The sequence below is a fragment of the Bombus fervidus genome, chromosome 14 (genome assembly GCF_041682495.2).
Source record: "Bombus fervidus isolate BK054 chromosome 14, iyBomFerv1, whole genome shotgun sequence".
NCBI classification, from domain to species: Eukaryota; Metazoa; Arthropoda; class Insecta; order Hymenoptera; family Apidae; genus Bombus; species Bombus fervidus.
Genome location: NC_091530.1, coordinates 3792144 through 3814724, shown reverse-complemented (window position 1 = coordinate 3814724; position 22581 = coordinate 3792144). Strand labels below are relative to the sequence as shown.

Here is a 22581-nt window from a genome sequence, read left to right as displayed (position 1 = left end):
AGACTACCTTTCCAAAATCATATTTTAAATATTATATGTTTTTAATAACATTTTAAATTCAATATTACACCTACCTATATTGTTATCGTCAACCATTTACTAACATTCAAGTTTGAGACATTAATTCTTACTAATGAAGCACATAGATTCTATTAATCCTTCGCACTTATCACACGCTCAAGAAGACCAGCCGCCTAGAAACACTAATAGGATAGACTAGACATCCTGCGTACCACCAGACGACAACTTCTCCAGAGGGACTAAAACCTCGGTATAAAAACCCTCCAAAATAAGCGCCTCAGTCTGTTAAAACATTTTGACCCAGTTTCTTGTAACACTTTGAATCGTTCTGTTGTAACACTTTGAATCGTCACTCTGTTGGATTTGCATAATAAATTCCATTATCATATGTAGAGTTCAATTTCTTCACCTTATTCTTGAAACGTTCGAACTGCGACGCGAGGAAATCACCAGCGATCTATCGATTTCGTGATTTCTTGTGTCTCCGACGTGACGCACTCGAGGGCTTTTTCGGTCGGGCGTAGCAACTACTCCGGACGATTTAGCGTATACGTGGCGCGTGTCTTACTGCTAGCGTAAAATGACTTTATATAGAAATTAAAATTTACAAAAATATTATATTCTAATAATTTATCTATATTTGCATCTTTGAAAATATAATTTTGTAATATTAATTTCTCTATTTCTTTTGTATGTTAATTTATAAAGCATTCACCAAGATGCATTCTTGAATACAATTGCTCATTTTTCAACAGTTCAAAATCAAGATCATCTTCATTTGAGCTAATTCCACTTCCGAAAACCATCTTTAGGGTTTCTAAAGTATAATACTTTTGCAATGATCAAATCCGAACTAAGGTTGGAAACGTTGTCAGAACCATAGTTTCGGAGGGATATGAGATTAAATATTTTATCTCCATTTTAAAGTCTAACACTTTACACTTCCTAACAAAGAACTAAGGAACCAATTTACGAACCAATATTGCACTCTCGTCGATTGAAAATGTCGAAATGTAGCGTAAACAGGGACTGTCGCCTCTCGCTCGCCGCTGGAGTTGCAGCACGGTACGTCGTGGTGACAGAGTCGCCTCTCGAGTGCAAAGAGTTAAAAGCAGAATATGCACCGAACAATATTGCACACTTATCATTGGGACTCTAAACCGTTTCTAATATGAACATGTACCGTACGACTATGAAAGAATAATTAAACATAATACAAAATACAATGTATCTCTAAAGTGACAAATAATTTCCTTTGCAAAGTGTGTATTGTTATCAATGTGCCGAAGACACGAACTTCATATCGATTCTTTCATATCAGAGAATTAATTGTTGAACTTAGTATAAATTACAAGCAACTGCGTAACGATAAAAATTGCAAGCTGATAGTTAGCCTATTTAACAAATTTTCAACGTTAGTCAAATACTGACTACGTAGCGTTCAGTTTATGAAAGTATAAGGCTTTGGAGTAGGATAAAACATTAAGGATGTTACCCATGAATTAATATCTTAAGATATTTACTCTTTAGATACTGGAAAAATATATCAAAGGAAAAATATGATTATATTAAAAATTATTTTTCGGAAAGAAGTTTTTTCTTTATGTTCGTAATATATTCCGTCCGAAGGAAAGAAAATATAACAAGTTTTGTAAGTAATTCTATGACGCAAATTTTTGAAGATAAGAGGCTATTTTTTTAGGAAATATTAGCATTTAGACGAATTTTTTTCAGCGATGGTAACAATGCTTCTCATTTTTTATGCGTATCGTCTTATCAATAGCCGAATGTGCCATGAACATAATCAATTCTAGTAGAAGGTTACTTTTAGTTCTTTTGCATTCGGTAACCAGCTGATCAATATGCACATTTTCCATCTTCCGCCTGGACTTTGCCCGAACACTCGATCGAGTCCAACGAGACAGAATCGCTCTGTCTTTCGAACAAAACATATCTCTGAATGTTTCAGAGAAAATGTAGAATCCCTTTCGAACATCTCTGATTGTTTCGGAGAGAGATCAGAATCGCTTTATTTCATACCAAGAAGATCAAATTCGTTGATCACCAACGCTTATATTTTATTCAAGAACCACCTCGAGAAACGAGTTTTTCGGGCTTCTGCTTCTTTTCTCGAACGGCCGAGCCACGAGTTTTTCGAAGCTTCGCGACGTAGTTCCTAATTTTCATTTCATAGTTTCGCACATTTTGTACGTTCTTTTGTGGATAATCCATCGTCGTTTCGGGGCTAATCCACTTCCTGGAATCAGCCAGTTAATATCAATTCGGCGGGTGACAAGCGTAGCGCATCGAGTAAAAGTCACGAACACATGCATACGATAATGCTCATATTAGGTAGGAGTTAATACGAGACAAATATTATAATAAGAGATTTATTTTCAAGTGGTTATCATGTATATTTTATATTTACATATTTCCAAATATATTTTCCAGATTAATTAACTTATTGGTTTCATAAAGCACGAATAAAACGTATGACTTTTATTTTGAATCGCCTTATATATGGAAACATTTTAACTACACTCCTTTGGTACCTTTACCGAAAGGACTCTCCGCATTTGTTGTCAGAGAATATACACCCCTCCTAAAAGAAGAATAATAATTAATTAGAGAATAGAAAAAAATAATACAAATGTAAGGAGGAACAGGCAAAGAGACTTTTCCTTCTCTTCTCCATGATGAAATGATAATTTGAAAATTTGCACGTTAAAAGTTAAGAATCTGATATTTTGAAAATGTGAGGCTTTAAAAAGCATAGAAATTTGACTGGGACTGGGAGTTTGAAGATTTAAGAGTGAAATGTTGGATTAACCTTCACCACTAGCTTAATAGATTAAAAACTGTAGAAAAAATAATCAAGTAACGGATTAAAAATAAATTATAGAAAATGATACTAACGTATTCCTTGGCGTAATAAAACCCATTGGCACGAGATCGCTGGTACAGTTCTCTTGACACTTACCAATGAAAGCCCTATGATTTCTAACTGATTCTGAATAGAATAAGTAGGACCTCTGGTGACTGCAGAAATCTGTAATGAAATGAATGGGAAGAGTTAAATGTTGGCTACGGAAGGAAGAAAAAGAAGTCGTTCGTTTCCTTTTATCTGTATATAAAATATCATTTTCTACTTTCTCTCGGTAAATAAACGACCGAGACCATTCTTAATGTAGATATTGTGTATAATCTTCGTAGGTTTTTCGAGAATACCTGCGGTAATAACATTTACTGGGACAGAAATTCCGATAACGATAACGATTAATTACTCGAAAGATATTAACGAAACTATTATATCGTATGTTTGCCTATTGTTGTATAACCTACATTTATGAAAGAATAAACCAGAAATTTTGTACAAAAATATATTCCTCGAATATTAATCGTTTGATGTTTCGAATGTACAGTATTAAACAGCACGTAGTACAGTATATAGTTTTCTGATCATAATGTTTTTTCTTAACTTGTATCACTTTGAATTTAAATTCGTTGAATATAGATCCTTCCAAATGTATTTTTCCTTTAATCTGCAAACAATCTGATCCTTTTTTAATTCTGATGTGTGAACAATCGATGATGAACGCGTAGAATCTATTAACTAAGCTATAGACCACACTCTTTCGCGTATCTTTGCCTCAGGACGTATTCGAGTATTCGCGTATTATACTTGTTACCAAAATTATCATTTTTTAAATAATATATTTCAGAATAAAAAAATTCAAACCTGCTGCCGATAGAGGTATGTTGATTAAGGTGCAACCTGGTTGTGGCCTGTGACCACCGTTCGGATAGAAATCCACGTGACCACTATGCAAAGTTATTCCGTAAAAGCCGGCGTCAGTGTGGATAATATCTACAAAGTCAGCATCCTCGGAAGTCAATCGCTGATTTAAAATATAGAATAAGGGACCGGCGGGATCCAAGCCTGTAAACAAAATACAAATTTCTTACACTGTCCTATTAATCTCAAATGTTAATCTCCTTAGCTTCCTAAACGACACCTGTTATCCTGCTAAGTCTAAAGTCTATGTTTTCTGGAAGAATTCCTGCTATCTGAGCACCCAGTGAATGTCCAATTACATGTAACGTTTTCGTATTCATACCAGAACTCGCTAAAATATTCAAAGCGTTGCCAACAACTTTTGCGACTACCTCCATCATTGACACACCAATTGGGTAAAAATGTCCAGCAATTCGTTGATAATCGACTGCAAGAACATTATCATGCGTGGCCTGTAAATACGCTGCAATAATTTACGAAGGGAGATTAATTTTCCATTGAAACTTATCTTCTACGATATCGCAAAATTTCGAGTCCTAACATACCATTCGTTACAACGATCACATCATTGCTATTTATACTCTCTGTATAGCCATGTATGAAGAATGCAGTGTTCTTATTTTTTTGTAGATGCCTTCCCAGTATTACCAATTCAGTTTTATTTAATACATTTGCATCGAGATAAGAGCCATCCCTGAAATAAAAAAATCTTTTGAACTGAAAGTCAAGAAAAATAAATAAACGGACAAAAGTACATTAAATTAAGTAGATGGATTACGGCAAATGAAGAAACTATTTATTTATATTTAAATAATAGACTGTAATTATAAAATACACAAGTCGGAATTAATTGATTTTGCATGCACATAAATGACTACCTTTTGAATAAACGTATGAAAATTGTATTAACATCATTAGTACCATTGTCATCAGCACCTATGAACAAACAACAAACAGTCACAGATATATATTACTACGTACTTTTATGAATAACGAATTTATAATTTATTTAATAGCTGTTCTTATTTAAGAAAGAAAATGTGAAAACATTCACATATGTACTCTTAAGAATAAGATGAGAAATGTTTTCAACGATTGAAGATAACATTCTTAATGTTAATAATACAACGAAAAATTCTCTCCTTATTCTGAATATTGCGCCTCTATTTCTGAATTAAATTAAAATCCTTAGAATACTCGCCTGCTACCAAAATGTTGAGTAAAATGAAGAAAATGTAAGAAGAAAGTTTCGTCATCGTGTAGAACGAATCCTCCGATGTTTTTGGTTGCTTGAAAAGTTGAAAATTAATTTGAAAAAATTGAAATTATTTTGTTGGTAAGTCATACCATGTACGATCATGCGTTATATTCTATATAACTACTACTTGTACAAAACATCAAAAAATGAAATCTAACAATTTTTTAATCTTGTTTTTATATACTATTGATAGTTGGAGTGTTAAGAAAATCCTTAATGCAGTTGAAGCGACTTAAGACATAACAGAATTTATATGATATTAAAATGATGCTAATTTCTTTCGATATCAAATATATCGATTTTATTAATATTTTTTCGTATCCATGATAAAATCAAGAAGATATGTCTATCACTCAGAATTATCGTTTGACAGTTTGAATGGTTCCCCTCGCTTACCAGAAACGTCAATAATTCCTCCGCCTCAGAACCAAACTATGGCGATTTCAACAATTTTCCTCCCTATATAACCATACGTTATCTAAATTCATTAATTTTATTTCCATTATCGATAGTTCAAAAATGTTGCTCTTAACAATAACTATCGATACTTAAAATTACACCTATAATTAGCAACAATTTGTCGTTACGCATATAATTAACAATAATTATGGTTGAGCACATAATTAAAATTTTAAATGTCAACAAAAGAAACAGAATATAATAAATGAATTACGCACTGTCATAAATAATCCTATAGCCGTTAAATAGCCCATGAAACAAATATTTGACAAAATCGCAAGAAAAGAGGCTGTATGTTTATTGTTAAATTTATAAATAATGTACGAAAATTTATAGTTTTCTGTTTTTATGAGTATAATTAAAAATAGAGAATCAAAACAGAAATTTGTCTTACCTGTATTCTACATTCGATATTTCATATTACTTTTCGTTTAAGTTAAACAATTTGTATTTTGAAACTTTCTTCATCTTTAAATATCGCATGACTGCGCTAATATCCATTTGTTTATAAATATCAAGCTATCAAATAGCGTAAATTGAAAATTTATGACACGGAATCGCATAAAATGAATAGCATATCAAGCGACGTAAAGCTTATAGCGTTACAACGTTATAAAATTTCTAATACGAAATCTATCTTTATTATCTATCAAAAATTGCAGAATAAACAAGCGAGTCGTTTTAGTACAACATCTTTAAAAAACCCGTAAATTCGTCGCAAAATGAAAAAATCCTAGTTGACACACGATTTACAGGTCGACCGTTAAGAATCGAAGAACAGGGATGAATTTATGGAAATTTTGCTGCGCATACATCTCATGTTACAGCCTATACATCTCACCAGTAACAGTGTCAGGTTGGAGAAATTGCGATTCAAATCTTCCTTCGAATGCCTAAAATTTCCTTTCCTTTAAAAATCAAATTTAATGTGAAATACGCTCGAAAATTTGGACAGCTATGTGATAAAATGAAAATGGATATCTACTGTGACGTAACAAAAGCTTTTAAATTTCGAGCATGCTAATGTTTCACCTTAAAAAAACTAGTAACATATTCTAGAAAGCATTAGATGTAACAATCATTGTTTAGAAAAAACAATACGCATAAAGTATATTCTTATGTGTATATCTTTGTTAGTCCAATTTCTTAACATTGCGCAATATAATAATTCTTCCCATAAGAGGTTCAAAAGATTCAAAATTAGTCACATCTTTCTAGAGATATCTAAATAAATTAAATTGCAGTATTTTCTTTGCCGTGCAATGTAAGGTCCTTTCCTGAAGTTAAAATTAAATCGGCTTAGATTTTCCGTTTCTGTTTCTTCTTTCTCATTGTCTTTCTTTGATGGCAACCGCCTCTTAAGCATCGACAACATATAGCGAGAATACACTTCGTGTGTTTCAAACATAGAGAATCGTAATACTTCTTCCTATAAAATTCATGAACCGTGCTTTTCACTGAGGAAACGTTAGCAATGTTCTTTAGAGCCCCGGTAAACTCGGTTTATTGAAATCGTAGCGGATCTCGGGGTATCATTTGGAAACAAGCGCACGAAGATCGATATGGAATAATTATTCCTTGAGTAGATTTTTTTATCAAAAGGAAAAAGAAACTGTTCATAACAAAGCGCATTGAAAGACACCTCATTAGCTTACACGTAACACAGTCCAATTTGTTAAACGCTGCGGCATTTACAATGAAATACACGTAAATCTTTGTTTTGGAATGATGTCATACCTTTCAAGGATAACACTTATGCAACTAGTTATTATGCCCGTTGTTTCGATTATCAAATTTGCCTGTAAAATTTGCGTCAAAATTATCTAAGCATTGCGCCATCGAATTCGATTCATCCGTAGAAACATACTTTTTTCTAACTTTATCAAGATCTTTACAGACCATCGTAAACACCTGGATACCTTTAATAAAATACAGTACCGCAAATTATAAATAACTCACTTTTAAATCATCACCGCCGTTATAGAAACACATGTGCTGTAAAAAGTGTGATATTTCACAAATGGAATACATAATGCTTTGTATCATACGTTTAACACGAATATTTCATACGTTTCAGTTATCTTGCTGCAGAAAGTCCTCAAGATCAACAAAATTCACTTCATTTTAAGAAGTTTCAATAAAACGAATGCATAGAATCGAGAATACGATTCCCTGACTTGCCATATTAAATTAGATGAAATAAAATACAATTTTACCTGTATTAAGCGAAACAGGAAGAAGATTTTCAATATAACTTAACAGAAGACTGTGATAACGAATCTGTAGAAATAAACGAGTTAGATAAATCTAAATGCATTTACGTCACTAATCTTCTTACAAGACTAACCTTTACTCAGATTTTTTTCTAGATCGTCACGTCAGGATATGAAAAGCGACGTGTAGAAATGCGCGAAATATCAGCAATAAACACGATAACAGAAACGCTCGTATTTATCGAGGTGTGTTCGAACGAGAAAAGCAAAGACCTTATCTGAAAAACCGGCAGCGGAGATTGAAATGTCAATGAGATAAACAGAAAAAGAACGAAGAAGGAAATGAAGGGCAGGAAAAATCAGAAAAATAGTACATTCCCAACTTGACAACTGAAACATTTGAGATTTTCAGCATGTATTGTTGCTAAATTTTTTGGCAAATTATTATGTTCTTCAACCCTGTTTTGGGTCATTGTTTTTCAATGAATCATATTTTTCTATAGAATTTGTACTAAATATAATCTATAAGATTTCTTAAGTTTAGGGAAAATATAAAATTATCATTGATAGAATTGATATTAGTTTAAAGTATGTTTGCAATACGATTAACACTTACGTGTTTATTGCTACGAAATGCAGTAGTCCAACAACGAATATTCAAATAACGATGTTACCACTTAGTAACCAGGGATGTTCGAAAGATGATGAAACTTTTATAATGGGAAGATTATATACAATCTGAGATGAATAATTTAGTAATTTAACTCGTGTCTATATAATCACATATTACGTAACAAAACAAAAGTATTGAATAAATATTATATTTGAATGATGAAGTAAACACCCATTATTCGTATCAGTTTACCTTATATGATTGTCTCTGTATTTATGAAGCTAAATGTACCGAAGAAAGAAATATCTATGGGTATATTTATGGTGGTATATGTAGATATGAAAATGAAAAAAAAACGAAAAAAAAAAAGAGGCACAAATAAAAATATAGAACGAATATTTAGAAAACCCAGAAGTCATAATACTCCTGCCACATTCGTAAATATTTGTTATACAAATACCAAACATAACGACCAAAATTATGTAAGAATGCAAGGTGTTTCGACCGTCCGCGGAGAGAAACGAGCGGTCGCGAGAAAAACGCGTCGGCGAGAGGCGTAAATTCTCGCTACGATTCGGCTAATCGACGCCGCGAAAGAGTCGTTTCCCTTGCTTCGATTAGGATAACAGGGGTGGTTAATTGAAATCAACATTGTGTTAACAGGTTAATATGACGAATATATTCAACAATAGATTACACAATATTATGAGCGTGACAAGTATTTGACGATGAGTACAGTTAATGCGTTACAGAAATATGACGATATCTCTCGATGAGTTAGTTAGACTTTACGAACGGACTGATTTAAGGGTAGAACCGTGGTAGCCTTGTTGACTGTTCTGACGACGAAAATGGACTACCCTGAAAGTGACGATGCTGTGTCAGAGGAGAGCCAGGAAAGGGTGTGTCTAGCGCACGGGATCATCGGATTTGTTGATGACAGTTTTTGGCCAGGAAAGTGAGGGTAATAGACATTGTTTCTATTGGTTACGATTGTTGGTGGACTAGGAGGGGTCTTAGCCGCCCTCGATAGAAAGTTTGTGGTAGGAAGCATCGCACGTGTGGAAAAACCAACTTTCAAGTGTTTTCCAGAAACAAACCAGAGACCTTAGAAAATGCTTTCGTAAAAAGATCTTTGTTCGATCTGAATGACTTTAGCTAGAATTTTCTAAGATTTATGGTCGGTCCTTGAGATTCTTAAGGGTACGCAATAAGGATGTGCGGACATCTGGTTGCCATCCCGTCCGCGATGTGATGCCCGGTAGAGAGTCGGCCGACGTAACACAAGGTACATACTTACCAACGGGATGATTAACACACCTGTTTCTTAAGAATTTTATCTATAGAAATTTTTTTTTTTTTTTTTTTATTGATTATTTGTTTAAATTTTTACAATTTGTCCAGAAGGACATTTGGTAAAATATTATAGCTTAGAGAATAAAAGAATAAAATATAGCATGTGGATGGTTACCCCCAGCGGGGTTCCATCTTCTAGGTTTCCTATTGCATCTCTATTTCGAGGTCTGCGGGATGCTTCCTCTTCAGTCTTCTTTCTATTTTGGTTTTATTTGTTTCAGCAACCAGCTGGTTTGGGTGTGCTGCAAGTCTTATCTATAGAAATGAACAAGGAAAAAGAACATAATATCTCGTTTGATAATTCTGTCTCTAGGTGGAAAAATAGTGACAGCAATTTTGGATGTCTGTAACGTAGGAAAGAATCACATTATTGGAATTCGCTGGAAAATAGAAACTATATATATATCAGCTGACATTGAGTTTTATATGATATATACATATACTCGATAATACTAAAAAAAGAAGAACATAAAGTTCTCAGATTTTACGACTATACGTACGAAAAAATTAATTTTTCATAACTTTGCTATTTGCAATATAAATATACTAGAATAATAAAACTTTCTAAGTTTAATAAATAAATAAATAATTTGATTTCCTGTCAGATGGTAAATCTATAAATATTTTACTGATATAACGTTCTCTTTAGTTCTTGTCTTTTACTTTCTCTTTCATTTTTTCTTATTTAATTAAGTTTCCTAATCATGTATAAAGCTTGAAAATGAAGTTCCATTTTCAATTTTCAAAATAACTGGACTGTAAAAGAAATCAAAATAAATTGAATCGTAATTCACAGTTGCGATCATGATAGAGAAAACGATGTTGTTTGTAATAATGTATAACGCCATTCGTATTTACTAGCTACAGCACAGTGAAATAAACCAGCACTGGACAGACTATGAAAATTAACGATATCTCTAGCCTAAGAAAAAATAATTGCCGCGCGTGATTTACGAGTGTGTCCTGATTAAATTCTGGCTAGCTACGTGTTACTCTCATAATTTAACCAATATATCCACTGCCTATTAACACGAAGAAATATCATAAAATTCACAAAAAAGACTACTGTGTAACAAGTGCGTTAACACTTCTATTTCTCTAAACCTTCTATTTTAATCGTTCCCTAAGTTCCTATCGTTTAATGAAATTTTTAAACGATATGTTTACCATAGATCTTTGTAAAAAATATTTTTCCTAAATGAAGGTCTATCGAAAAAAATAATAGATTTGAGCAGAAACTTATCTATTTTCTATTATAAGAAAATAATCATAATTGTATATTTTACATTTGTTTTAGATGATTAAAATGATGGTAACGGTCGTAATAGTGTTCACTATTTGTTGGCTTCCACTCAATATATTAAACGTAAGTGACAAAGATCCAATAAACCCTAATAACTGAACCCTAGTAAATTTTTTTCTACGGCAATATACACTGGAACTGCGTTTATATGAATTTCATTTATATGAAGTAATATACGATTAAATGAACTTTAGCTCAGCTCCTATTATTATTTAAACTACTACTGCGGAGCGTCGACCCACTTATATGAACGTCTAACAGTAAGATGTAAATAGTGGAGGAACGCGTTATGTGACATACTCTCACGCTCTGCAGTGGCTACAAATTTGCAACATTATTACATACTTAAGAGAAAATATTCCGTGGAATCCTCTTATATGAACGTGAACCCCTCTTAATTGAACGAAAAATCATAGGTAGCAGAGAGAAATAAATGGATTCCTGTTATATGAACGACTTGGTTATATGAACCAACTTGTCCCCCGACAGGTTCATATAAACGGAGTTTCTACTGTAGTAACGTGATATACACTATAGATTCATACTTAAGCGAGATAATTAAATTCCATTAAGAAGATATATTTAAGTAGAGCGGCATTATCAAATTTTTAGCTACTAATGGATAATAACGAGACTCTGGAAAGTTGGGCTGGACTTCCGTTCGTATGGATGGTTCTCCATTGGCTAGCCATGTCACACTCCTGTTACAATCCAGTAATTTATTGCTGGATGAACGCGAGATTTCGGACTGGTTTCGTAACTGCGATCGGACATTTGCCTGGTGCACATCGAATGCTTCGTAGAGAGAGACAACGTGATAACTATAATGCTAGTACAATGGGTATTCCCTTAACAGGTGCATATCGCAATATCAAACTTTACAAAAGGTCAGATAAAATATTTCGAATAGTATGAATTTTATGGAAGTGTAACAACCTTGTCTGAGTAAGATACATTTTTAATAAGTGCATTTATTTAGTTTATTTTTTAAAAATTCGATGAAAATTTTAAATAATTCCTTAGCTGTCTTAATTAATATAAAACGTTAGAAATAAAATATTCTTTAGTATGTAATGTGTAAGTAATCAATATTAGACTTCTAATATTCACGATTCATTCCATATCAAGTTGACAATTTTTTAATGTTGACACCAGAGATTCCTTTTGATGTGAAATATAATGAATTCGATGTAAAATTGGGGAGCGTTTGTGTCATCATTTTGCTGGTTTCGAGTTTATTTAAGAAATACGAATCTTCGAATTCTACGATTTTTGCCACTTTACGTGAAAGCGGGCTACATCTAAGAATTTTTATTTTAGAAACTATTTGTTGAATCGGTTTGCTTTTTTCATTTAATTTTAATGCAGGGAGACCAATGTATTTAACCATACGTTTTACTAAAAATATGGTTTTTCGAATTGCAGGTATCAATGATTCGGGCCATTCTGTTTTGCGACGTATGAACACATGCACAACCTACATCAGTGTCCGCCGCAAAACAAACGGAAACCATACTGCACCCGCAAGAAGTGCCAGCATCCGGAATGACTCGTTTCGACCAGCGAATCAACCATTACAACGACAACTCGTTTATCTCGAATCCCACACAGAAGAACAACTGTAAAAGGACTTTTTAATTAAATTACATGTGATTCCGTGTTAAATGAATAAATATGGAAATAGAAAGTACAATACAAGAATACTTAAATGATGCAAATGTTTATAAGGAAAGGAGTAGGTAATATGTATAAGAAAGTGTTGGAAGAATTTCAACGAAAAAGTTGAATAAGTTCTGCAGAGAAATTTGTGACTATAAATATAATGGCGATTTGTGAGAAACCATAAAATGAGCGTAACATGGGTTTGGGTGGATTTAAGAGAAGAATATTTTCAATTAACATACATACTATCATAAGTTTCGTCCTTTTCGTACTTAATATTCGTAGGCCAAAAAATATTCGGCCAATCATATTGCTAGACCCGAATTCGATCGAACACTTGCCGGACGGGTGCTTTCTTATTAAACTGCCCAGGTCTGGCGAATAATTTCTCCCCAATTCTTAAGAAGTCACAGTGGTTGCCACCTACGATTCTAAGCTTTTTTATACAAAGTATGTAAAAGAAAAATAATATAGGTAGATGAGAGTTCTATACATATATATATTTATGTTTTATTTAGTTATAATATTTCGTCCTTTTTGCAACAAAATTAGGTTTGTTCGATTGATGAAATAATGATATATTAAAAATTGAATAAAATATTAAGTAGAACTCAAAAACTAAAATAGTACAATTTAACATATTTTGTCTATCTATTCGTGTAAATAGCAATATAACATTGACGAAGGTTCACTAATTTAGATTCAGAGTTGTACCATATTGTAAACAAAAACTGTTAAACAAAAAGAGATTTCTAACATATTACAAATATGTGAAACATTTTCTTCGTTTTTCCTTTTCTACTTCCTTAGAATTTTTTTTTAAGCCTTTGAAATCTGTATACTATCTATACGTTATTTCTATTTAGAGATTGCACATTGTTACATTGCTTAAACATTAATTTTTATTCTAAGTATAATTATATGTACATTTTTATATATGCTTATATACAACCGGTAATATAAGAAAAAAAAATATATATATAAACTATATAAAAATAAAGAAGAGATATTTGAGAAAAAAAAACAAAAGTTATGTATATAATTTCAGTCTCTTAACTTCTAATCATTCTTTCATTTGTACCTCTGTTCCTTTATGTTGTTCCTTAAGAGATGGCTTGTTTATGAAGTTGCCAATAATCTTCAATTCTTTAATTCTTGAACTCTTTAGCAGCTTGCTGATGGAGTATAGTAATTTGAGTGTTAGGGATATTGCCGTAATACATGATCCAGATCTTGATAGTTGTGCTCGCAATTACAAGATTTACAAGCTGCATCCTGAATCAGATCAAGTCTGAACAGGCTGAATGTCAAGTTCTGCTTGGCCTGCTCTGCCTCTGTCGACTCATATTGTCATTCGTTTGGGGGCTTGCCAACAATCTGATCGAGAGACTGGAGGAGGTTGGTTATTTGTACTTTCAACCGCTGTCTTCTATATTTCGTTATCTTCAATCCTCGTGTATGACGATACATTTTTTATGTTCAAATTGTGCTAATTTATCGCGGTTTTAAGGGAGTAGATTTTTAGACTCTGTAAAATGTTCTGCGAATCTGCACAAATCAGATATAGTTTGGTGAATCTGTGTTGATAAATCCTACGGCTAATTCGACCGCCGCGCATTCTACCATGAAGACTGAAGCTATTTTCGGCAGGAAAGCTTTAATACTGTAGTTCATCTGTGAAATAACACATGCTCCAACTGATAAATTGTTTTCAGACTTGGATCCATGAGTGTAGATCAATACTTGAAGTGACTGTTTACTAAATCTTTAAATACTACGTTTGCATTTGTGGATAACTAGAAGCATTACCTTGATTTTCTATAATTGTAGGCTATTCCATTACAGTTGTGCATTCTGCGATGTTGCAGATTACGGTCACAGTCGCTGGGCTTTCATACGGAGCACCACGAGAATTTCCAGACCTGTTTAATACAACCGTGGGGCGGACAATGTTGGTCACTTTGTCCACAGTAAATGGTAAAGTAGCTGCATCTATTTTGTTAGAATTCGTTGCGCAGCGCGATCTTGTGTGTGCAACCTACGATATTATTGGATTATGTCGGTAAATCCATGCATATACGCTCGGTTAGTAAACTGCAGTGTAGCTGCGGTGGCTTGCCAAAGAATCCTGCGAAAAAACAAAAGAAGTCGACTTGGAACGATGCTTTTTTTTAACAGAAAGAAGTTTTAATTTAAAGCACAACGTGGTACGTTGATATCGCAACAATACAGCATAATTATAATTAAAACGAATATATTATAATCATAATTGTAATGAAAAACGGGAATCTTCGTATAAATCCTAACAAATACATTGAGGCGCTATGATAGCGGCCAATTTGAAAGTCTTACCCTCTCCACAGGAGTTTTCAGACCTGTGTATACGACTGTCATGCATATAAACACAGGATACATGTAATTCCTGCATCCGCCGTAGCAAATTGCAAAGGACATGAAAACTCTCCAATCTTCTTCGAGAGCGAATTGCAAATTTGAAAAGATTTTAATTCATTAGACACAATGTTATTTAAAAAAATACGTATTTCTTTAATAATTCGTGAAATTGAAAAATTTAAGCTATAAATCGTAATTTTTTTATTAATAACTACGCGACAGTGCCTATTATAAAAATTCGTAACGAATTTTAAATGATTTGTGTGAAGTTAGTTACGGACAAATATATATTGAAACTATCGAAGCAAGTAAAATGCGTTTAAACGTTTAAAATATTGAAATTTCCGATGAACGCGAGTGAGTTATACATATATTTAATCGTGAGTGCTTAGTGTTATATTTGAAGAAATATGTGAAAGCTGGAATATTACAACGTAATAGGATGCAGGATAAAAAATCGTAAGTGAAACATAAACCATTTTTATTATTTAGTTGTGATATTATATAACATTCTTTAACATTTTATATAATTTAACATTTACGATTTTAAATAACAACATTAGCCATATTTAAAAATGATAAATACTTAATATGCAAAAAATCAGATAAATTTAAAAATATTCCATATACTCGATACAAATTCCAATTTCTAAAATTTTTGCTTAAAATTGTATTCATTAAATTTAAACTAAAATATATATTTGCATAAAAGCAAAAACATAACTTCTACTAGAATTAGCCTACATACACACCATAGAGGCATGATTGATTTGTAGAAGTACTATTAAAAATTAAATTAAATTAAATTAATAATAAAATATATATCGAATACAATGAACATTTGTTACCGGATAATTAAAAAGTTAAAAAAATAAAATTAATATTAAATAAATAAAATTGCATTTAATAAATGCAACATGGATTAAATCCTTTCTAAAGTACTTTCAAATATATATATATATATATGTATATATACGTATCATTAGCACTCAATAAATAAAATAAGTACATAACATAATACCATTATTTGCATAAAATTGACTTTAATGTTTGCAAAATTTCAAAGTTTCGGTATGCTATCAAACCATTGCTATTCGACAAATTGGTAGACATCGGTAAATATTTCACATCCATATAGTCAGAATCAGGATTACTTATAAAACTTTGGAATTCAATAATACCACCATCTAAAGAACGTAGAAGAGCTTGTGGGCCACAAGTATCCCACTTATATGTAGATCCTTTAGATAAAATATAAGCATCAACTTGCCCAAGGGCAACGCTTAATATTTTATAACCAGCCCCAGCTGCTTCCACTAAAGTGAAACCAGCACCTAAAAGTTTAGATTTCACACTTTCATCCTCAACTCTACTCAAAACAATTATTTTTTTGTTGGTAGTTTCTTTCACTATAGAACATGTTCCAACATCTTTTTCCATAAATCCCCAGTAGCAATTGCCTTTCCATCTATGAAATGAAGTGTGAAACTCATTGACTATTGATATTGTACAAGTATAAATTAAATTTTGTTCCATTTACCGTAAATCCACATTTGTATAAAAAGGCTGATTAATTACTCCCACAATTGGTATGCCTGTGCTTTTCAAGAATACTCCAATCAAGACAGTGACACATCGTAAACCACTCATATGTACGCCAGTGACTTCATCCACCTTTTCACTCCCATTTATATAATCAGCAGTTGAATCTACAAAAGTTCCATGAATTGCCCCTCAGGCATGCTTTATTAAACTAAAAAAAAAAATAGAGAATTTAACATACTCATACAACATGACAGAATACCATTAGTATGTATTATAATAAAGTAGAATGAAAATATACATAACAAAAAATAAAATAAAAAGAGAAATATAGATACAGAGAAATAGCAAAATTTGAAGCTACTTTGGATAATACTAGTACTTAAAACAATAAAGAATAAATTATATGAAAATGAAGATATTTACCATATAAATTTCCCAGACATCGTTTTAATAAGAATAGCAGTATTAATATTATTTTATATCTGTTACATATATAGTAAATCTTTATTTTAGAGCATTTAAATTATACTGTTATGTTTCTTACCAATTGGATCTATCCATATACCAAGATCATAAATATCAATATCAAAATCAGAAGGTAGTTCTACTACCATTGGAATATCTAAAAATTGGACATCCTTATGAACTTCAGTGGCTAATAATTCAGCAGTTGCAATATCACTACCCATCACTTTGGCTAATAGTTCAGTGGTTTCTTCAACAGTCGGACATACTTCAACCACTATAGATTCACCCATGGCATTGCTGAATGTATTAGTTTCCTCTCCTTGCACTACCTTAGCCAGTTCTGGAAACTAATTTTCTATAAGTAACCTTTGTTTTATATTCTTCTTTTTGGAAAGATATATCTAATATAATATATTGATATAGTTGTTCTATACCAATTATACATATGTTTTCAGTCATCGTTTATATGTGGGTGTTTCTAAACAAAACAATAAACTATATATATACTAGTAATTTACCTCTAATCCTATGTCATGTTTGATCGTTTCTTGAATAAGAACATCTGCTAAGGTTTTGAAATCTTGGAAGAAACGTGGATTCTTTTCTTCCTCTGATTTTTCTTGTACAAGTAATTTAAATAAAGCATCATTATGCCTGCAAGCTCTTGCAATATTTGCTGCTTTCTCTGAAGCTTTCAGAAGAATAGACAACAATCTGCTTCCGTCTTTCATTGTAACAGTTAATGATATTCCAAATCTTAATAACTATAAAATTAATGACTTGTTAAAAAGTTGAATTTTTAAATAAGCACTAAGTATTAAAAGTTTATAGACAATATTTTTCAAAATATGAAATACATACGTTTTTTTGCACCGAATCTGTTAAAGAATGGTTTGGCGGGAACCCGTGCAAATTCTATTATATAATCGCAGATTATTGATACAGCAGATGTAGCATGAAAACGTAACAAGTAATATAAATGCGTTTGCAATTCAAGCTCAGAATATCTGAATATTAAAATAGTCATTCATGCATTATGATTTCAATGACGCAAGCGGAAATTTCCATTTTTATACTAATCAATTCAGTATAGCCTCATCAAAATAAGATAGTTAATTAAACGTGTTTAATACAAATTATTATATGACGATTATTATATGATGATAAATAAATTTGTCATCATATTATTTGATCAAATTTTAATTAATGTTAAATCAATATTTCTAAAATATTTGGTTATCATATTGCTTATAATCATTCGAGCAATTAAAGAAGTAGATATAAAACAATAATATACGATTCAATAAAAACAAAAAATTAAGAAATTTGTTTACATTGATGTTTATTTCCAACTAGAAAGTGCCACTCTTACACATTGAATTTTTATTTCATATGCGTACATAACATACAATGATTCAAACAATACATATAACCTTTCTTAAGCATGAAATGCACTAATATAATTAGCTTGTGAAACAATAAAATTTACATAACGTTGACAGTGCATTTATAATTATTCAATTATTTGATTTTTTAAAAGTTTCTTTTTAAATTATTGACTTAATGAAAAGAAGGTGGAATTAGTGTAGTACACATAATATAAAATTACTATAGAATTGAACAAAGAATAATTCATTTCAATAGCAGAAAAGGACAAACATAAGTATTATTTAATTTATTTTAAACAGTATAATACGAATATATTAATTTGTGCACATATTTTATCCAAAATAAATTTAATATTCATTAATACATTTGAATATTTATGTAATTGAACATGACAGCTATACTAGGTGGTGGTATATCAGGTTTATCAGCTGCATATTATGCTCTTGAAAATCCAAAACTGGCTCCATCAGTTATATTAGAAGTTTCAAATCGTGTAGGTGGTTGGATACGTTCTGTAAAACAACCTGATGGAACAATCTTTGAAACAGGTCCACGAGTTATTAGAGCTAACTCACATGATTTATTGAAATTAATAGAAGAATTGAAATTATCATCTAAAGTCATTCCCATTAAAGCTGAACATCCTGCTGCTAAAAATCGATATATTTATGCAGACAACGTATTGCATTGTTTACCTAATTCCCTAAAAGGAATTATAACAAAAAATACGCTGTTAAATCATTCTTTAATTAGGCTTCTGTGGAATGATTTTAAAGCAGCAAAAGTTCTTAAAGATGATGAAAGCATATATAATTTTATAGAAAGAAGATTTGGCAAAGATGTATCTGAAAAGATGGTTGCACCAATATTATGTGGAATTTGTGGTGGTGACATACATCAATTAAGTGCAAAATCTTTTATAACAGATATATTTGAAACTGAACAAAAATATGGTTCTGTATTTATGGGTCTTGTACAGAAAAAATTTTCAGATATATTAAATAAAAAAGAAAAAAAAGAAGTTACATTGGAAAACACACATGAGACTCAAAAAATAGTAAAATCAAATAATATATCTTCGCTTTTAGTACAGAAAGCTAAAAGAGAATTATGGAGTACATGGGGACTAGAAGGAGGTTTCGAACAATTGCCTCAAACACTGGCTGAAAATATTACTAAACGTGGAGTGAATATAAAAATGAAACATAACTGTGAACAAATAATATTTAATGAAGATTGTGTAGAATTAATTGTAAATGGAAAAGTTGAAAAATATTCTCGTATTATATCAAGTTTACCTGCTAAAAGTTTAGCTAATTTAATTCAAAAGCAACACCCAGAACTGTCTAAAGAATTATATAGTATACCTACAGTAACAATAGCTGTAGTTAATCTCCAGTTTTCTGAAAATGTTTTACCAATAAATGCCTTTGGGGTTCTCATTCCACCAAAAGAAGAAATTCCAATTTTGGGTATAATATTTGATTCATGTGCCCTTCCTCAAAATTCCAAAATGACAGTATGTATAAATATAAATATTTATTACACCAGCTTAATGTTTTTTTATTATAAATTTTTATAAAGTAATTTTGCAGTGACATAAAATGATGTTTGACTTTTAAATAATCTTTCACAAATATATAATGGACTAGAAACATTTCTTATTCAATATATACAATTTTTGTTTTCAAATCCAGGTACTGACAGTAATGATGGGTGGGGCATGGTTTGAAAAATACTTTGGTAGATGCTCATCTGAAGAACATTTAAAAACGGTAGCAGTTAAATATGCAAACAAACTTTTATGCATTAATGAAGATCCCAAGGCATGTAATGTTTCCATTCTGAAAGATTGTATTCCACAATATATAATAGGTCACGCACAACGCTTAACTCGCATCCACGATTACATCTCCGCGCATAAAATACCTTTAGCGTTGTGTGGCTCTTCGTATCACGGTGTAGGAGTCTCTCATGTTATTCTGTCAGCAAAAGAAGCTGTTTCTAGTATCAATCAGTGTATGATATAGCTTTATGAAATTTAATCAATCAATTTCCTTGATTTAAAAATGAAACAATATATATACATGCAAGAAATTAAGCCAAAATAATTTTCTAAAAAATAAACTGTAATTTAAGTTGAACTAAAAACATGCATTGTTCATGCTGCTTAATGAAAATAAACAGAGCAATTTACACAATAAAATAGAAATAATACAAAAATTAAGAGAGATATTATAATATAAAAATTGAAGAATGAATGAAAGTATAAAAATTAAATAGGACATAAAATAATTATTCCAAACCAGCATTTTATTACACTAGAGCTGTGAAAAGATTTTGTAGCTATTAAAATAAAACATATGTATAAAATACTTTTTATTATAAAAGTGTAAAATATATATATATATATTGTGCATGAAATAAAATATAGAACATTTAGTACAAATATAGATTTCTGTTTTATACTCTATTTTACATATACAATACTACTAAGACTACATAAAAAAAGAAATAGCACTCATATGATAATTATCATATTTTATAATAGATCTAAGTATTACTATTAGGTTGTCTGGAAAGTGTCTTTCTTTTACAGACACGTCTTTTACAACGATGCATCTTTATACTAACATAAAATCTAATCTGTCAAACATTGTGATCTTTATTTTGATGAAACAGAATGGATCATACGTAATTTGATACAATAATATAAAACAGAATATGTTGTGCATCCACTATTTCCTTATAGAGCAAAAGGAACTTTTCGGACGACCTAATACTTACAGAAACCCCCAAATATATATGTTTATGCATATTTCTTTTTATGTAACAAAAACATTTAAGCAATCTTAAGTATACCATAATTTTCCAATTATGTAGATAAGCAAGCATGAAGTATCATAAAAATGCAGCACACAAGCATGTAGCATTCCGTTCTTGTAAAAACTGTGCAACTACTATAATGCAGTACTTAGATCATTTATGTTCAAACTCTATCTGAGCTTTCTCAAAATTATGAAAATAACTGTTCTTTTTTTTACAAAAAAACTTTTTATAAAAAAAAATATATAAATATAATATATATATATATGATATGTATATATATATAATATATATAATAATATATGATTCTCTAATAAAATAATAAATTCAGGCAGAATAAAAGTATTTTGTTATATGCTTTGATATTGACAAATTAAATTTACTGACTAACAGTACCTGCATATTTAACTTCATCGAATGCTTTTCTAGCTTTCTTTAATTCTTCATTCATTGTTAGGAGATCTTTAACTCTTGCATATTTCCTTGGGTCTTTCCTAACTGTAAAATAAAATTTTTAATTTAACAAGCCAATTTCAAATTTATGGAAAGATAATAATTTATAAGACATGCACAAATCAATATACATATTTTATTACTACCTAAAAATACGATATCCTCTACTTGCACACGACCGGTACGACCAATTTCCATAGCTCTATGTGTCATTTCGGTAATAAATTCAATAACAAGATCTTCTAACAGATCTACACTTTCTGTATAAGGATTTTGATCATCGCCAAAACCATACATCATACACCGTAATTCTTTCGAAAATAATCGTTTCCTACCACCGGGTAAAGTCCCGCCAATCGGAATTTCTGCCTCTTCATCTTCGAACTGTGAAAACACAATCTTTTTCATATAATTTTCATGAATAATCTTGTTTATTAATTTCAAAGACACATGCTTATTAAACTAATTTTAAACATGTCTGAGATAAACATAATTAAGGTTAGACATTTCGCCTTAGAAGTAATATTAAATATCTCGTTTTATTAAATTAACTATCATAAGACAAAATTTTATAAAATCGAATTTCATAAGAACCTGTTCGAAACCTTCTTCCGTGGCCATTTGATATAATTGCACAAATTTAGCAAAAGTTCGAGAATTCTCTTACTCAATGAAAAGATATGTACAAACAAAAACACTGCCTGTCACGTTCACACCAAATGTAGCGTTTAACGGTTTTATATCTGTGAATTTTTCTGGAAGATAATTGTGGTAAATATTAAATATCTTAAAGTTTAAAGAAAGAGTTTGAAAAAATTAAAAAAT

The 22581-nt window shown here is 31.1% G+C and overlaps 6 protein-coding genes and 1 long non-coding RNA gene across 15 annotated transcripts in view; 3 read left to right on the top strand and 4 right to left on the bottom strand.

The window, feature by feature from the left end:
• Positions 1-13170, top strand: part of LOC139994291 (RYamide receptor) — a 46990-nt gene extending 33820 nt beyond the window's left edge. For both annotated transcript variants that reach the window (XM_072016795.1, XM_072016796.1), the window contains exons 5-7: positions 11014-11082; positions 11632-11875; positions 12445-13170. In XM_072016795.1, coding sequence (XP_071872896.1) covers positions 11014-11082; positions 11632-11875; positions 12445-12644 — 513 coding nt within the window. In that variant the 3' untranslated portion in view covers positions 12645-13170. The remainder of the gene's footprint in view (positions 1-11013; positions 11083-11631; positions 11876-12444) is intronic.
• Positions 2396-5580, bottom strand: LOC139994010 (pancreatic triacylglycerol lipase-like). 2 transcript variants are annotated; one of them, XM_072016253.1, is made up of 8 exons: positions 5472-5578; positions 5019-5106; positions 4696-4753; positions 4363-4511; positions 4038-4280; positions 3761-3961; positions 2938-3070; positions 2396-2623 (listed from the first exon to the last, which is right to left on the bottom strand). In XM_072016253.1, the coding sequence occupies exons 2-8, from the start codon at positions 5071-5073 to the stop codon at positions 2557-2559; spliced, it is 906 nt and encodes a 301-aa protein (XP_071872354.1). In that variant the 5' UTR covers positions 5074-5106; positions 5472-5578; the 3' UTR covers positions 2396-2556. The 2 variants fall into 2 exon arrangements, with proteins under 2 accessions (XP_071872354.1, XP_071872355.1); XM_072016254.1 differs by lacking the exon at positions 4038-4280 and having other exon boundaries at positions 5472-5580.
• LOC139994300 (uncharacterized) lies at positions 13161-14834 on the bottom strand. Of its 3 annotated transcripts, none has more exons than XR_011801602.1 (2): positions 14491-14834; positions 13161-14279 (listed from the first exon to the last, which is right to left on the bottom strand). It is a non-coding gene; the product is annotated as an uncharacterized lncRNA (long non-coding RNA). The 3 variants fall into 3 exon arrangements; XR_011801603.1 differs by having other exon boundaries at positions 13161-14273; XR_011801604.1 differs by having other exon boundaries at positions 13161-14229.
• A 612-nt stretch (positions 14835-15446) lies between these two features.
• Kar (monocarboxylate transporter 10-like protein kar) overlaps positions 15447-22581 on the top strand; it is a 195950-nt gene continuing 188815 nt past the window's right edge. The window contains exon 1 of the mRNA XM_072016789.1: positions 15447-15534. The gene's annotated coding sequence lies outside the window, so the exon portion shown is untranslated. The remainder of the gene's footprint in view (positions 15535-22581) is intronic.
• Positions 15540-18193, bottom strand: Ipp (inositol polyphosphate 1-phosphatase). 2 transcript variants are annotated; one of them, XM_072016800.1, is made up of 5 exons: positions 17950-18193; positions 17607-17844; positions 17165-17435; positions 16616-16784; positions 15540-16543 (listed from the first exon to the last, which is right to left on the bottom strand). In XM_072016800.1, exons 2-5 carry the CDS (start codon positions 17817-17819, stop codon positions 16099-16101), a joined length of 1098 nt encoding a protein of 365 aa, XP_071872901.1. In that variant the 5' UTR covers positions 17820-17844; positions 17950-18193; the 3' UTR covers positions 15540-16098. The 2 variants fall into 2 exon arrangements, with proteins under 2 accessions (XP_071872901.1, XP_071872900.1); XM_072016799.1 differs by having other exon boundaries at positions 17607-17852; positions 17950-18192.
• Positions 18299-20992, top strand: Ppox (protoporphyrinogen oxidase). The gene is made up of 2 exons (XM_072016794.1): positions 18299-19996; positions 20175-20992. Exons 1-2 carry the CDS (start codon positions 18866-18868, stop codon positions 20505-20507), a joined length of 1464 nt encoding a protein of 487 aa, XP_071872895.1. The 5' UTR covers positions 18299-18865; the 3' UTR covers positions 20508-20992.
• Taf13 (TATA-box binding protein associated factor 13) lies at positions 20002-22450 on the bottom strand. 4 transcript variants are annotated; one of them, XM_072016810.1, is made up of 5 exons: positions 22351-22450; positions 21903-22140; positions 21700-21801; positions 20407-20459; positions 20002-20321 (listed from the first exon to the last, which is right to left on the bottom strand). In XM_072016810.1, exons 1-4 carry the CDS (start codon positions 22375-22377, stop codon positions 20455-20457), a joined length of 372 nt encoding a protein of 123 aa, XP_071872911.1. In that variant the 5' UTR covers positions 22378-22450; the 3' UTR covers positions 20002-20321; positions 20407-20454. The 4 variants fall into 4 exon arrangements, 3 of the variants coding, with proteins under 3 accessions (XP_071872911.1, XP_071872909.1, XP_071872908.1); XR_011801600.1 differs by having other exon boundaries at positions 20407-21801; XM_072016808.1 differs by having other exon boundaries at positions 20002-20459.

Coding starts and splice junctions, on each gene's coding strand:
- LOC139994010 (XM_072016253.1), bottom strand. CDS start 5,073: ATGACGAAACTTTCTTCTTACATTTTCTTCATTTTACTCAACATTTTG. Junction 4,281..4,362: donor TGTGATCGTTGTAACGAATG/GTATGTTAGGAC, acceptor AAATTATTGCAG/CGTATTTACAGGCCACGCAT. Junction 3,071..3,760: donor CATACCTCTATCGGCAGCAG/GTTTGAATTTTT, acceptor ATTTCATTACAG/ATTTCTGCAGTCACCAGAGG.
- Ipp (XM_072016800.1), bottom strand. CDS start 17,819: ATGAAAGACGGAAGCAGATTGTTGTCTATTCTTCTGAAAGCTTCAGAG. Junction 17,436..17,606: donor AACATGACATAGGATTAGAG/GTAAATTACTAG, acceptor ATAGAAAATTAG/TTTCCAGAACTGGCTAAGGT. Junction 16,785..17,164: donor TATATGGATAGATCCAATTG/GTAAGAAACATA, acceptor GAACTTTTGTAG/ATTCAACTGCTGATTATATA.
- Ppox (XM_072016794.1), top strand. CDS start 18,866: ATGACAGCTATACTAGGTGGTGGTATATCAGGTTTATCAGCTGCATAT. Junction 19,997..20,174: donor CTCAAAATTCCAAAATGACA/GTATGTATAAAT, acceptor TTTCAAATCCAG/GTACTGACAGTAATGATGGG.
- Taf13 (XM_072016807.1), bottom strand. CDS start 22,377: ATGGCCACGGAAGAAGGTTTCGAACAG. Junction 22,141..22,350: donor CGGAAGAAGGTTTCGAACAG/GTTCTTATGAAA, acceptor GTGTTTTCACAG/TTCGAAGATGAAGAGGCAGA. Junction 21,802..21,902: donor AGAGGATATCGTATTTTTAG/GTAGTAATAAAA, acceptor TTTATTTTACAG/TTAGGAAAGACCCAAGGAAA.